Below are 13,926 nucleotides of genomic sequence, written 5' to 3' on the forward strand. Positions count from 1 at the left end.
GGACAGCAAATGACCTTGAGTGTTATGTGAGATTTTAGAAACAAATAAATGTACTGTGAAAAATAAAGCTAATGTCTTTATATTTTACAATAAAAGTCCTTATATAGCACCTTGGTTTTCAAAGTGCTTTTGCATATGTCTCTTCTCATGTGAATGTCAGACAATGCCGGGGTGTACACAAGGTAAGCATTTCTCTTCCTGTACCTCCCATGGAGACGCTGAGGCCCAGGGCTGCCAGTGAGTCACGAGCTGACCCAAGAGGCAAGAGCCACGCTCTTTCCCATAGTCAGTGGCTCCCAGAGAAACACCATGCTCCGAGCTGACCCAAGAGGCAAGAGCCACGCTCTTTCCTGTAGTCAGTGGCTCCCAGAGAAACACCATGCTCCATAAGAGGTGGGGAGAAACAGTTTTTTTTTTTGTTATTGTTGTTTGTTTCCTTGGAAAGGAAGAAATTTAGCTTTCTGACCTAAAAATTAGAAATGACTGGAGTGGTAAAGTTATTCTGCTAAGTAAAAAACAACATAGCTAAGTGGGAGAAAAACCAGAAGAAATTCAACATGTTCTAAGGGATGCACCTGGAGAGTGTGTGGCTTCCGTTCTGACTTTTATATGGATGAGGATAATTAGCACCACTTTCCTGTAAACTGTATTCAAATTTCCACAAGCAGCAATGCTCCCCTGGATTCGCGCTGTCATCATTAAATCATACTTACAGCATGTACCAGTTTACACCCCGGCACTAAGTAAAATACAATTTCCTTTCTTCCTTTGATTATTTTTCCTTCCTTCCTTCTTTCCTTCCCTCTGTCTTTCTGCTTTTGCTGTTACTCACACATTTACTGAACTAGATCTCATGAGGATTCCTGGGCATCCACAGATGAATGAGCCACAGTTCCTGATGCTCGAGTCACAGACTAGGATGGGAGGAAGCCTGAAGGTGGGATCCTATCACTCACTTCAGTGTGTGCCCCACAGTCCGCTGCTGGGTCTGAGACAAGGACTTGGTTCCTGAACACTGAGTGGATGAATGGAAGGATGGATGAGATGCCTGTATCCAGATGGCAGTGTTCCAATTTCTGACTCAGTAAAACAGCTGAAATTTCTCCTCCCCTTCCCGTTGCTTTTTCTGTTTCAGCAACCCCCTTTCAATGAGAGGATGTGAACAAGAGAATCAAATTGGCATTCTGAAGCTCTTTATTTAAAGGCACGTATTTAGCAATTTGCTATGTCTGAGTTAATATATGGGTTAAGTTCCCTGTGAATGACACTCTCCTAACTTTAGCAACGTCATAAAGACAATCAGTTGCTGTGTGTCTGGCAAGTTAATGACTACAAGCCCAAGGGATGCAAGAATGGGAAAATGTTAACGTAAAAAAAAAAGACTTTAAGCAAATGCAGAGGAAAATGGAAAAGGACTCACCACTCCCTCCCCAAAATGCTGCATATAACATCTTGTTTTGAACAAAAAAGTTACTGAGAATATTATTTTAAACTTTGTGCTCATTAGAACAATCCTTTACAGAATGCAGACAAGGCGGCGATTAGGGAAATTGACGGGAGATAAGGAAGAAAAGAGTATTAGGAAAAGATGGAAGCAGAAGAGGAAGGAAGAAGAAAAAGCAGAGAAGAAGTCTCCATGTTAAGGTGACAGGGAAGCAGGAGAGGAATGTGAGCATGAGGTCAGGTATGTGGGCAGGTGAAAGAGAACCTTCCGAGAACCTGACTGGCAGAGGTGGGTGAGAAACGACACTCCTCTCCTATCTTCCTCAGCTCCAGAGGGTGGAGGCTGACAACACGATCATCTACTCTGTGGCAGGTACTCTGCTGGGGACTTTTATATATAACATTTTATTTACTCATCCAGTTCAAAGCCACCTGCAAGGAAGGAAATTATGTCCATTGTACTGGTGACAAAACTGAGTTTAGAGGTTATCAGTCGAGGAGCAGGGGCTCTGGACAAGCAACCACCTACAGACAGCACATTGCCATCCACAAAGGACTCCTTCATCTTCCTTAAACCTCAGGCAATTCTGTGAAGTGAACAATATCATTTCCATTTTGCATGGCAAGAAATGCAGGCTTTGAGGGAGCCACTCGCACAGCTAGCAAGAGACCAGGAAGCACACGGACTGGGACTTGATCCAATGCTCCTTCTGTTTCACTGAACAGCCTCCTTGAGGAAGTAGCTGGCTCCCTTCTTTTCACCCCATCCCCAGCTTTATCCTGTAGCCTGTGGCCAGATGACTGCTGAGTACCAGGCCAAGCAGACCCAGCATGGTGGTTGCAGTTGATGTCCCAAGATCATCCTGACTGTGATTCGGCATGGAGTGAGGATTCTGATTCTTTAAAATACTAGGGTTGTCTGGTTTGTGCTCCTGCACAGTGCAGCAGTCTTGTCTACATCATCCCCCCGCAAACGTGGCCCAAAAAGACAATGACTCTCATTCTAGTAACAGGGGGTTCACTGTTACTAAATGAAGCCACAGGTTCCACTGTGGGCTAGCTGTATCTGGATTTTGAGCCCAAATCTCTTTCTCTATAATTTCTTTTAGTTCTGTGTTTTCTAGAATAACAAATGTCTTTCAGATATCTAAATGCAGTTTTTGTGTCTTTCCTTGTTTTTCTCTTCTCCAGGTTAACCTTTCTCTGTTCCTTCAACCACTGGTTACAAGACAGTGTCTGACACCCTCTCCATTCCTGATGCTGTGTTCACAGAGCACTCAAGTTTGTTTATTTTCCTTTTCTTTCATTTGTTTTTTTTGGGGGGGAAGTCAGAGTCTTGCTCTGTCACCCACGCTGAAGTGCAATGGCATGATCATAGCTCACTGCAGCCTCCAACTCCTGGTCTCAAGCAATCCCACTGCCTTGGCCTCCCAAAGCACTGGAATTGCAGGCATGACCCACAACGTCCAGTTTATGTTCCTTTTCAAATGTACTGGTATAATACTCCTAATGTGATCTAAGTACTGCAGAGTCTAATGAAATCATGACTCTTCCTTCTGTGGGCATGAGACCTCTTTTGTCACAGTTAGGATAATGTTAACTTTTTCAGTAGCTACTTTGTGGAGGAGAAAGCTAAGTCACCAAGGTCTCGCAGTACAGCATAATAAATTCTGCAAAGGAGGCAGCCAGTGGGCTATGGCATCACACAGAAACGGCAGCAAATTTTGCCAGAAAGGAGCAAAGAAGCCTTCTTGGAGATGACACTTGAAGAACAACTCCAAGTGAGAGTAAACCAGGTGGAGAGAGTAGAAGGTCTTTCCAGGTGGATGGAAAAGATTTTGCAAAGATGAGCTGGTGAGAGAGAACATGGCAGTACAGCCCTTTCTTCCCCATTGTTTTTCTTTTCAATTCCTTTCTTCAGCCTTTCTCTGACTTAGCTTCACTTTTGGATGTTCTTGTCAGTTAAGGCTTGGGAAGACCCTTTCATAACACAGGGGTTGGGGCACCGATCCCCCACGCAGCCGAAAAGCTAGGTATCACTTTTGACTCTTCCAAAACTTAACTAATAGCCAGCTGTTGGCTGGAAGCCTCAGTGATAACATAAATAGTCCATTAACACATATTTTGTATGTTATATGTATTATATACCTACAATAAAGTAAGCTGGAAAAAACAAAATGTTATTAAGAAAATCGTAAGAGAAAGTACATTTACTAAGTGAAAGTGGATCATCATAAAGGGCTTCATCCCCACTGTATTCACATTGAGCAGACTGAGGAGGAGGAGGAAGAGGGGTTGGTCTTGCTGTCTCGGGGTGGCAGAGGCAGAAGAGGTGGAGGAGGTGGAAGGGAGGCAGAAGAGGCAGGTACACCCAGTGTAACTTTTATTGAGAAAAAATCCACGTATAAGTGGACCCACGCACTTCAAACCTGTGTTGTTTAAGGGTTAATTGTACTATGTTCTCCTGTTTTAAGAAGCATCTGTTGCATGCAGTTGAAGGTTCTTCAACTTGTTTACTGTATAAGTATTAAGTGAGCATTAAATAGCCAAAGCACTGGCGGTGTTACTGTAATAAGTAGTTTTGGGGCCTGTTCTCTGTTTTGGAGGCTGCACCTCTACTTGAGTGAACTATTTGATTAGGGTAGAAAAGCAAATGGTACCCTAAGTATCAAAAGATAGCCAAAAGTCACTCAGGGCCATGGGCTGGACCACAGTGCTCCAGGGTCTTTGCCCCGTTATGAGCTGACCTGTTTTTCTCTTCAATGCCTCTGGCCAGCAGTGTTGAAATGGGACATTTTAGGATTTCCAAACTGTTTCTAAGACTGTTAGTCACAAACTCTTATCAAGCAGTTTTCTCCGGTTAGAGAGCAGACAGGCTCAGAGCCTCACCTTCGCAGGTCAAAGCTCGAGAAACCCTCCACATGATAATTCACACATCTGTTATTTCTTTTACCTGTCCCTTCTCTGCCTTTAGCTTCTCAGTCATCCAACCCCGCCTCTGCGAAAAGTGCACAATGACTCAAGGTTTTTCTTAGACCTCTGACAGGTGAACAAAGAAAAACACCTTTCACAAATCCATCTTATCAAAGGATAGAAGAAGAGAGAACAGAGCCTTTAGTAAAGAACCCTAAACATCCCACCAGAAAGTCCCAAACAACCCTGAAAAGTGAGAATAAAACTACCAAAAGCTGACAGAGGGTAACAAGCATTATTTCCAACCCACACTTGTCCTTCTAAAAAAAACCAACCCGCTACTGAAAAAACCCCTGAAATGTATGAAATCTAACATCGTTAACATATTTCCTGTCCTCACATAGCTTATAAAAATGTTTCTGAGCTTTTCCCTGGCTCATTTACAACGATGAGAAGGAGCAAAAAGGAAATGCAACAGATGGTACTGAGGGAGGAGGTACTACCATCCTCGCTTGCAGTCATCCATCTTCACAGTAAGTCATCCCCGCTTGGGCGAGGTTTCAAACGTTTTTCAGATGTACCAATGGCGTATTCTTGCTCAAGAACAATGAAGATGAGGCTCCTTTAAAAAGCTTCAGGTTAGAAGGCATGTTTACTACTGTCTATTTTTGTTGCTTCTAAAAGAGATCACCTCAGCTTTCCCTCTGAACCTCCCAAACTGACTCCGTGAGAATCTAATCTGGTACTGATTTAGAGCTGACAGGTGGTACATGCATAATTAAAGATGACCTAACACAGAATGCTCTCATTCCTGGCATATTATCAGACACTTAAGCAAAGCAATTATCAGTAGGCAATCTTTTCTGTCAACAGAGATCGAGATGAAACATTTCTTCAATTAAGAGAATTCTGCAAAGATGCTGTACATATCCATCTGCAAATACTTGAAAACCTTTAGAGGTGAATACTAAGTCAGCTCAATGAAACACCTTTGGCCAGTTAACATATGCTCTCCTCTCCTCCCACTTTTCCTGGAAGGTCACATTTCAAACATCAAAATCGGAACCATTTTAAGGTGCCGCCAGACACCCTGACGTGAGCTGACAAGGAAATCTCCGCATTTTTCTGCCTTGCTGAGGTTTGCAAATATTAACAAGTTTTCCTTAAAGGTTCAACGCAAAAAAGGACAGGGTTCACCTTAAAGCAAACTCAATTAAAATTTCCCTTCAAAGCAGGATTATTCCCTCCCCATGCTCCACCCATGTCAGAAGTATTTAGAGAATTATTATCAAGCCTTAAAACTTTGTCTTGAATCTAAGTGATTTAAAGGATTTTTTTCTTTCATTTTGAAGAAATCAATATTATTCAAAGAAAAAAAAGACTTGACAAAAACGGAGGAATCTCCCATTTCAGGGGAAGGAGGGAAGAGGTGCCGCATTTCCTGATAAAGTATTGTGCTTTTTATAAATTATAGTGCATGCACTTTGTAAAAAGGAATGCATTTAAGCTTTCCTTAGAACAGAAATTGCTTTAATGTTATAGCGAGACAAGTGATTTTCTTTTCTTTTTTAAAAGGGTAGTTTATAAGTTAATGGTTTTTTGAAGCCCATGTAAAAATTGCCTTCCACAAGACAGAGAACTTCACAATGTTTGTGGTGCATATTTTGCCACATTTCACAAGAGGTCTTATTGTTTAAATTCTTATATCCTTATGTCATATGTGAACAAATGACTTTATTGTTCATCTGAACATGTCTTTATAGGATCTCTGGTGGTAGAGCTAGTGTTGTTGTTTGCATGTTTTCCCCTCAACAAGCCAGAACAAAAGTCTCTTTTTCTGAAGCACTGGGAACTCAGGGACCATGGCAGTGTGGCAGTAGTTGTCAGCTGGAAACACCATAATGATAATGTAAGTGAAGTGCTCACATTAAGGGGTTGACTTCTGACAAGTCAAGGTCTATAGAAAAGTTTCTGCTACAGCAGACATTATGGTAATGCAAAACAGAAGTACTTAATAGAACAATTAAGAATCACCCAGTACACTATTACTGCAGTAGGACTCAATTCCTTTCAAGATATGCTTTCCTTGGAAGAGACTCCATTCAGAATATTAGGGAAAAAATATCAGTAGCCTTTGGGGAGAACATACTCAGATGGGAGGTGGAAGTGATGGCGGGATCATTAATGGGAGATTCAGTAGGACTCAAAGCTCAAGTTCATTATATTTCTTAGAACTAAGAATAGCTTCTGAATGAGTACTCACAATTCTCCACAGACCTATTTCTCCTAAGGAGCTTCCCCTTTCTCCCTTTCCAATTTTAATCTAAGAAAAAGAATAGAATACAGACAGACATGGGTAGGTAAGCAGGAACAAAGGAACATCTACAGAATGGAAGAGAATCTAAGCTAGTTCCATTTTAGATGCTGTTAAATCCCTTTGACCAGGATTCAATTTAGAACAACTCAAAAGATACAGTTTGATAGCACGCTGCATCAAGAGGACAGGAAAAAGAAAGAAGTCACATGTGTAATGTTGTGGCAAACAACAAAATGTGATTTCCCAGTGGGTGTCACGGACGAAAAGAACATTTAAGATATAAGGCACATACTACCATTAAAGTAAACAGAATACAAAAGGGCAAGATTCCAGTGAGTTTATGTAGGGAGAGACCCTCACTTCTCACACAGCTCACAGTCCCTGACTTTTGTAGGACTTCAGTGAATAAAGCAAAGTCTGTAAGCACAGCCTTTCTATGCTGAGGATGATATATGGCACAAAAACATTTTACATGATGCCTTTTACACTTAGATACTATTTTAGAATCATAAACTAAAAGCATTTTTAAGGTGGAGGTACCCTGCATAAAATAGAAGTATCTTATTATTAACCAAGGTATCTCCTGTCCACACTCAAACCTGGCTTTCCAAGTATGTTGGCTTTACTATTTTATGATTGGATGAATAAAATAAGACTGTAACTATGGCTACAAAATAAATTACGATACCCTGACCCCAACAGAGTATTATTTTGAAAAGAATAAAAGTAAAATCCAAGATATTATTATCGTCACTGTGATCTACTTGTGACCCTGTTTCAGAAAGCCTGCTAAAAACCTGCCATTTGGAAGCCTTGTGGAGACATTTTTCAGAATCCTATGTATTCTCTCTGTTAACTGATCAGAGATGCTTCTCAGGTTTATTTCACTAAGGACAAAGTATGACACATACTTAAGAAAGAATGGATATTGTTTCAGAACCTCTACCCATTCAGGAGAAGACACTTGCTTTTTAGTTAAGAAATGACGGTGACTAATTCCAGAGCACCTGGTATTGGCTTTTTCAAGAATGAGCATTTGAAATCAAACTGGAAAATGGTGACTAGCACATCTGCAATGATCTAGATGATGGTAAGAGATGATCCAGAGATGGTAAAAGATAGATAAACCCAAAAAGGGTAGCCTCGCTTTGCTGCGGAGGGATAAAACAGAAGAAGTGAAAAAAATGATTTTTCTTTACAAGTCCCACTCTAGGAATCACCTTTGTTAACGTTGAGTTCTTTCACAAAATGAAATGTTATGTGCCAGTACAATCTGTTTCCCTTAGGGATGGAAGGTGATGAGGGGAGACCAGTGACAGGTGAGATTTAAAGGCATGTAAAGGAAGGGTGGAAAAGAAATGCATTATGTTACCGAGAGAATGAGGATTAAATCTTCATAATGCATGTGAGATTCTCACAAAAAGAAAACAAAACAAGCGCAAGTTTTTACTCAACACCTAATATTACCCAGCTGTGAATAAAAGAAAAAGAATCTCACACTGACCAGTTCATACAAATCAACTAACACTTATTCCCTTATGGTCCATTGTAACCCATACTGCAAACAGACATGATGTTCTTTCACATGTACACATTTGTAACTTTCTGTAAACTAATTAGCGAAGGAGAATACAAATAGGCAGGTATAATGGAAACCAGTGAATTCCATCCCTGAAGCTAGTTGTACTGTAATATCTTCCGCATGGTGCCAACAGCCCCCTTTCCCTCTGCTCATTCCGACACAATGCCTTCAGGTCTGTCTAAATAATGTAATTTACTAGAGTGGAATTCCCTTGGTACCCTGTGCAGTACTTGGTGACAGTATCATTTATACTCCAACGTGTCGTGGCCTGACCCTGATCCATCGGCCTTCATCCCTCATTCAGAGGGGAGCGTGCAATTTCACCTTCCTCCGTGCCCTTCTTTGGTGTGCATGTACACATTCACTCCACTCAGCCCTAATTACAATCCTGGGTTAAAAGACTCTCATTAGATTTATATTTCTCATTCCAAATGTCAATCTTGTTGAAAATTCCCATTTTCTAGAGGATTCACCCATTAGCAATAAACTTTAAAGCATCCTGTGACTGAGTGCATTAAACCAGCAATGCGGACATGCACTTAAAATACATCATTAGAGAAAATCTCCATTGCAAATACTTTACACTACTCAATCAAAGGAATAATGAGCCCCGCCTGGCCAGTACCCTCAAACTGCACATGAAAGATAAGTTAAAACTGGCAGTTTTGCAGGAAGAAGCACACGGTGTATCCACAGGATGCATTTCAAAATCTGTCATTCCTTATGAAGGTGTGGGAGGGAATCAGGGCCAGAGTCTAATTTATCACCTTCTCTCACCTATCATTTTTACAGAAACTTCGGTCTATGGCAAAGGGCAAGAGGGATGGCAAAGATAATGGGGAATATATGAGTGTGTGGAGGGAACAGAAGCTGTATCTGCAATGCCAGGAACTTTGAAAGTCACCTAGCATGATTTGCTCGGCCTGAAAAGCATTCTTCTATTTCGTTAACGGAGAAAAGTGGAGAAATTAGCATTGTCTGGAGACACTGGAGGAAGCAGGGTATCATTTTAATACAAGACAGATTTCCCTGGCGGAGTTGACCTGAGAAATGTCTTTATTCCAGACTGATGGTTCCTAACACAAAAACCAAAAATCTGATGAGAATACTAATATGTAAATTGTAAGTCACAAGTCGTATCTGGGACAGAGATGGTAGGACCGTCTAAGAAAAGAAAAATTTGAGGAGGATTAAAAAAAAAAAAACCCAGCAAAATACAACAATTGAGAAAACTAAGTCACCACTGTTTTATATCTGTCCCATATTTTAATTCCTTAGCTTATAGGTTTAATTCATCACTTCTTGTCAGGTCTCAGGTGAGGCAAAGTTAAGGTACAGTCATAACTTCTCTTTAACTTTGATAAATGAAGAAACAGAATTCTAGGAAAGTCCTGGAGGAGGTTAAAGGGAGACTGATTTGAAGTCTTAGCATCCTATCCTGAAGGCTAACAAAAAAGTTATGTCCACAATTATGACTTTGTATTGTGAAATACACAATATACTTTATAATGCAAAACTTTGATGGGTGGAAAAGGACTCTAAGGGGACAGGTATACGTTGTATTAAACAGAAAATAATTTGCAAAGCATAATAAATAAAAATAAAAGCAACAGCAATTGTTTTCTGCCTTTCAGCATCTGGTCAATCTGTCAGATTGTTCAATAACCAGAATTATAACAGATGCAGTATTTTCTGTGGGGAATTACACCACCATGGAAGCTAATTGCTCCTGAAGTTTTGCCCATTTCCACCTGAAATATTTTTTAGCCTTACTTGATTACAACATTAGCACTGTCTTTCATAATGCACACCAGCAGGTACTACAATTAACATGCACAGATGTTAGAACTGAAAATCCATGTTTAAATAAAAAACATAGGGAGAAAGTAAAAATTACTGAACATGCTCAACACAGCGCTAATCTTAAAAGAGAGGCTTACATTGTGCTAACTTCATGGCAAAATAAAAAAAAAAATCCTCCAGATGGCATTAGTAATCTAAGAAGAAGCAAACCACTCCATAAATGCCTGTATTCTTCTGAAACACTGAACCAGAGGCTGATCTTTTGTCCACTTAATTCCAAAATTTGTACTCCAAGAATAGAGGAGAACTCCCAAATGCTCTAAAATTCTCCAACACATTTTATGATGCAACTGCACAAATGACAATAACACCAACATCATTTTGTGGAGTGCTGACTTTGTGCTTTACGTACGTCATCTCACCGAATCCCCACAACCACCCTCTCATTCAGGTAGGCAGTACTACTACTGTTCCCGTTTTCAAATAAAGACACTCAGGCCTAGGAGAGGTTAACAGATCAAGGTCAACAAGTAGCTAAGGTAAGATTTCATCCGGAGTCTTTTTTCCCTCCTAAAGCTCTCAACTCGTTGTAACCACTGTGCCACACTGTCTGCCACAGTTGGGGATGCCAAAGAGAAATGTGATTTGCAGTCTTCATTTTTCAGAGTCTTCTGGAATGACTGCCCTCTTGACTCATCCATTTCACAAAGCACATCAAACTGAAAGGCTCAGAACACTTGCAGACAATCTCATTCTTTGGAAATGCCAGAGCCACTCAGTCATCGGAACGGGACAGCACCATCAATGGGATCGCGAAGATACAAATTTCCCTGTGAATGCTGGTGCCGTCTCTCTTTGGTGTTTCTTCTAGCCACAAACAGACACGTTATCACTTACTGTGGTTGCATTCGACTCAGCAGCCAGATGCAGGGGAGTTTTTACTTGGTTAACTGTCCCTCCAACATCTGCGTCTACAGAAGGTACTACAGGGCAAGCGTGCGCTTACCCTTGTCTCTTCTCCCTCCCCCATCGAAACACACAAAAACTTTTTCAATCTCTAGGGCAACACCATTAAGATATCCTTTCCTTGCTGTGCTATGAGTTTACAAGAAAGAACTTTCTAACAATAAGCCAAGAAGATGGAAGTTGTAAAATCACATTTCAAATAACGCAATTCCTTTTTAAAAAAGATTCAAGGGTTTCATACTTCTTTCTTCCTTCCATCAACACATTTTGTTTATGTATGAGTTGGATCTTTCTTCCTTCAGAAGGGAAAAGTGCTGATAAACTGTCATGTGTAGACAACGCAAAAACTTGGTTGCCTTTTGCTATTTAAACAGAGAAAAATTATTTCCCAATATACCACTTACCAGACAGATGCAAAGATGTGGGCAAGCCAGTCATCAGAATTAACAGAGTGATTTTGCTTGCACTACATATTCTGATTTGTATGACTCTTATTTTTAGCCATGCACAAAGGGCAATAAATGGAAAATCTTATTCTAACCGCTACTTTTTCTGGGCCACCCACACTGCCCCACCTACCGCACAACTTCACAAATGTAAAAAAACCCAGCCCAGGGTTTGTCCTAACAAGGGATGCAAAGTGGCTAAAATGTGTGACATTTTTTCCAGTTAGTGTTTGTACTTTCATTTTTTTTTTCTGTCTCAGGACTTTCAGGGAAAACAATGTTGACTTACCAATGGGCATTTTCAAAGACTCTACGTTGATATGTCAATCAGTGTATAGACAACATGATCCGCAAGGCACGGGCACCACCCTGCCATGAACCACATCTCAGCCAATCTTCCGCAAAGAAATGTACCCAAAAACTTTTCTGTAAATTCAGGAAGGTGATCCACACCTTCCATATTTTGTTTTGAAACAATGATGGTATTTTAAAAGTTCTTCAAATTAACAAAAGTGATATCAGAAACATAAACATTTCTAAAACAGAGCGCGCTGTGAGGAGCGATTTTGCCAAACTTAAGTCAGTAGCACTTGACTTATATCTGCTTTTAGTCTGCAGTGGCACCACGCTTACCAAGGCACAGTATCCCCATGCTATCCCTTTCCTTCTGTGCATTTTTTCTTTCTGTACACCTTAACCACACTTCTCCACCTGATAATCTGAAGCTTATCAAGCATCAATTCACACATGGATATCGCTGTGGATTGAAGCATCTGATATTTAGAGATAACCATCTTGATGGCAAATAATAAAAACAAAATTGATGAAGAGGATGTTTGCTAGGGGCACAGAGAAGATAGAGATGAGAGTCTATTTTTGATTACTGTCTTTCCAGACTTTTAATAAAAAGTTATTATATTATTATAGTCTCAGGATACTAATTAAAATGATTGTTCCTCTGAGCCCTCTGCAAACCACAACAGTAAACATATGCAGGTAACAATTAATGTTTAAAAGTCTAATTCAACAAAATCACCAAAATCATTAGGAAACAAAGGGAGTCAACTCTGAGAAAGGCATCTTTACCTGTGTGCCTGCTCATTATCCAGAAACTAGAGGAAATGCTCTTTCATCGTCTGGTAGTTAGCACATACCCTGCAGAGCTAACACCGTCTTCATGCGCGGTACTCGAGCAGCTCTGATGAGATGTCTCAGAAAATCTTTTTTGGGTGATAGTCCACTATCGTCAGAACTTCTGACTTGTGTTGTAAAAATACAGGCAATTAAGTATTACACAAAGTGGGTCATACGCCACTGAGACAACCACACCGCCCCCAAATCAGACTCCAAATGACTGTGCTGTGACAAGGTAGGAGGGGTCTGAACACAGCGAAAGCAAAACTTTTATGTGGTGAGGAGCATTTTAGTTTTCACTGGTTTAGGTTAGAGAAAGTTAATCTCAATGTCAACTACAAAGCCAACAAACTTTTAGTGTGTTCTTGAATTTATATGTCAAATGCTGGCTGTTCATGTAATGGGAAATTCAGATCCAATGTCATAAACAGTCTGAGGGACAGTCTCAGGCTTAAATGACATGCCCATCACTAAACAAGTGAACCGTGTGACTCAGTGAAGGAAGGCGGCCAAATCGAAAGTAAAGATAAAGAACCAAATTCTCATTATCCACATTAGCATCTCCTTCTCCAATGGAGGATCAAAGTACTGTATACCACTCCCTCACATCTGTACCCAATCAGGGCATTCAATACAATCGTGGATGCTACCCAAACACCCTTCAACTGCTGTAGGAAAAAGGTCAAATGTAGTTACCTAAATTGAGCACATTCGTTCATCTATCACTGAAGAGCCACAGAAATATTAATTCAATACACACTGAGTCCCTATTATATACAAGGACACAGAGGACATGAAGGGATGCTCTCAAAGTCACTGCTTTCAAGGAACTTAAGAGTCCTGTACAGGGGATGATAAGATCTAGACATAACCAATGTCAAAGACAGAGTTTTTCTCTTTTTTTAAACAAACAAAATCCCTTCTAGCAGCTGCTTACTAAATACTTCCTATTCTACTGACATGAGGTTTGTAGATGACAATTCTACCACATTTCTTGATGAATCTTTTAACAATTCCTTAAAATTTACCTCGGTCTTCTTTCAGTGCTCAAAGCCCTTCCTAACCTTGGCCAAGCGTTCGGATTCATCCTAACCCGAAGGCCTAGTACTCTCCAAAGGGAAGCACAGAGATACCAGCACAATTCAAGGAGCTATAAAATCACACTACAGCAATCTGAAGAGATGCGTCTTTGAAGGGGGATAAAGGATGCAAAGTTAAAGGACAACTCTGTTCACAGCACAAGAAGACATATATTTGAATGAAATTTTGTTACCAAAATTATAAAATCAGAATTTGATTGGAATCCATATTGTTTGGATTGT

General features: G+C 40.4%; 1 protein-coding gene across 5 annotated transcripts in view; it reads right to left on the reverse strand.

Annotated features, from left to right (window-relative positions):
* BACH2 (BTB domain and CNC homolog 2) overlaps window positions 1-13,926 on the reverse strand; it is a 379,921-nt gene that overhangs the window by 143,208 nt on the left and 222,787 nt on the right. For 2 of the 5 annotated variants that reach the window (XM_033234633.1, XM_033234630.1), the window contains exon 1: window positions 12,557-12,874. The exons of the other annotated variants lie outside the window; for them this stretch is intronic. Coding sequence is in view for 1 of the 2 variants with exons in the window: in XM_033234630.1 (XP_033090521.1) it covers window positions 12,557-12,572 (16 nt within the window). In the remaining variant the exon portion in view is untranslated. Of the gene's footprint in view, window positions 1-12,556; window positions 12,875-13,926 lie in introns of those variants that run through there. 5 annotated transcript variants of the gene reach the window in all.

This window comes from Trachypithecus francoisi, unplaced genomic scaffold (genome assembly GCF_009764315.1).
Source record: "Trachypithecus francoisi isolate TF-2019V2 unplaced genomic scaffold, Tfra_2.0 Lachesis_group15, whole genome shotgun sequence".
In the NCBI taxonomy this organism is placed as follows: domain Eukaryota; kingdom Metazoa; phylum Chordata; class Mammalia; order Primates; family Cercopithecidae; genus Trachypithecus; species Trachypithecus francoisi.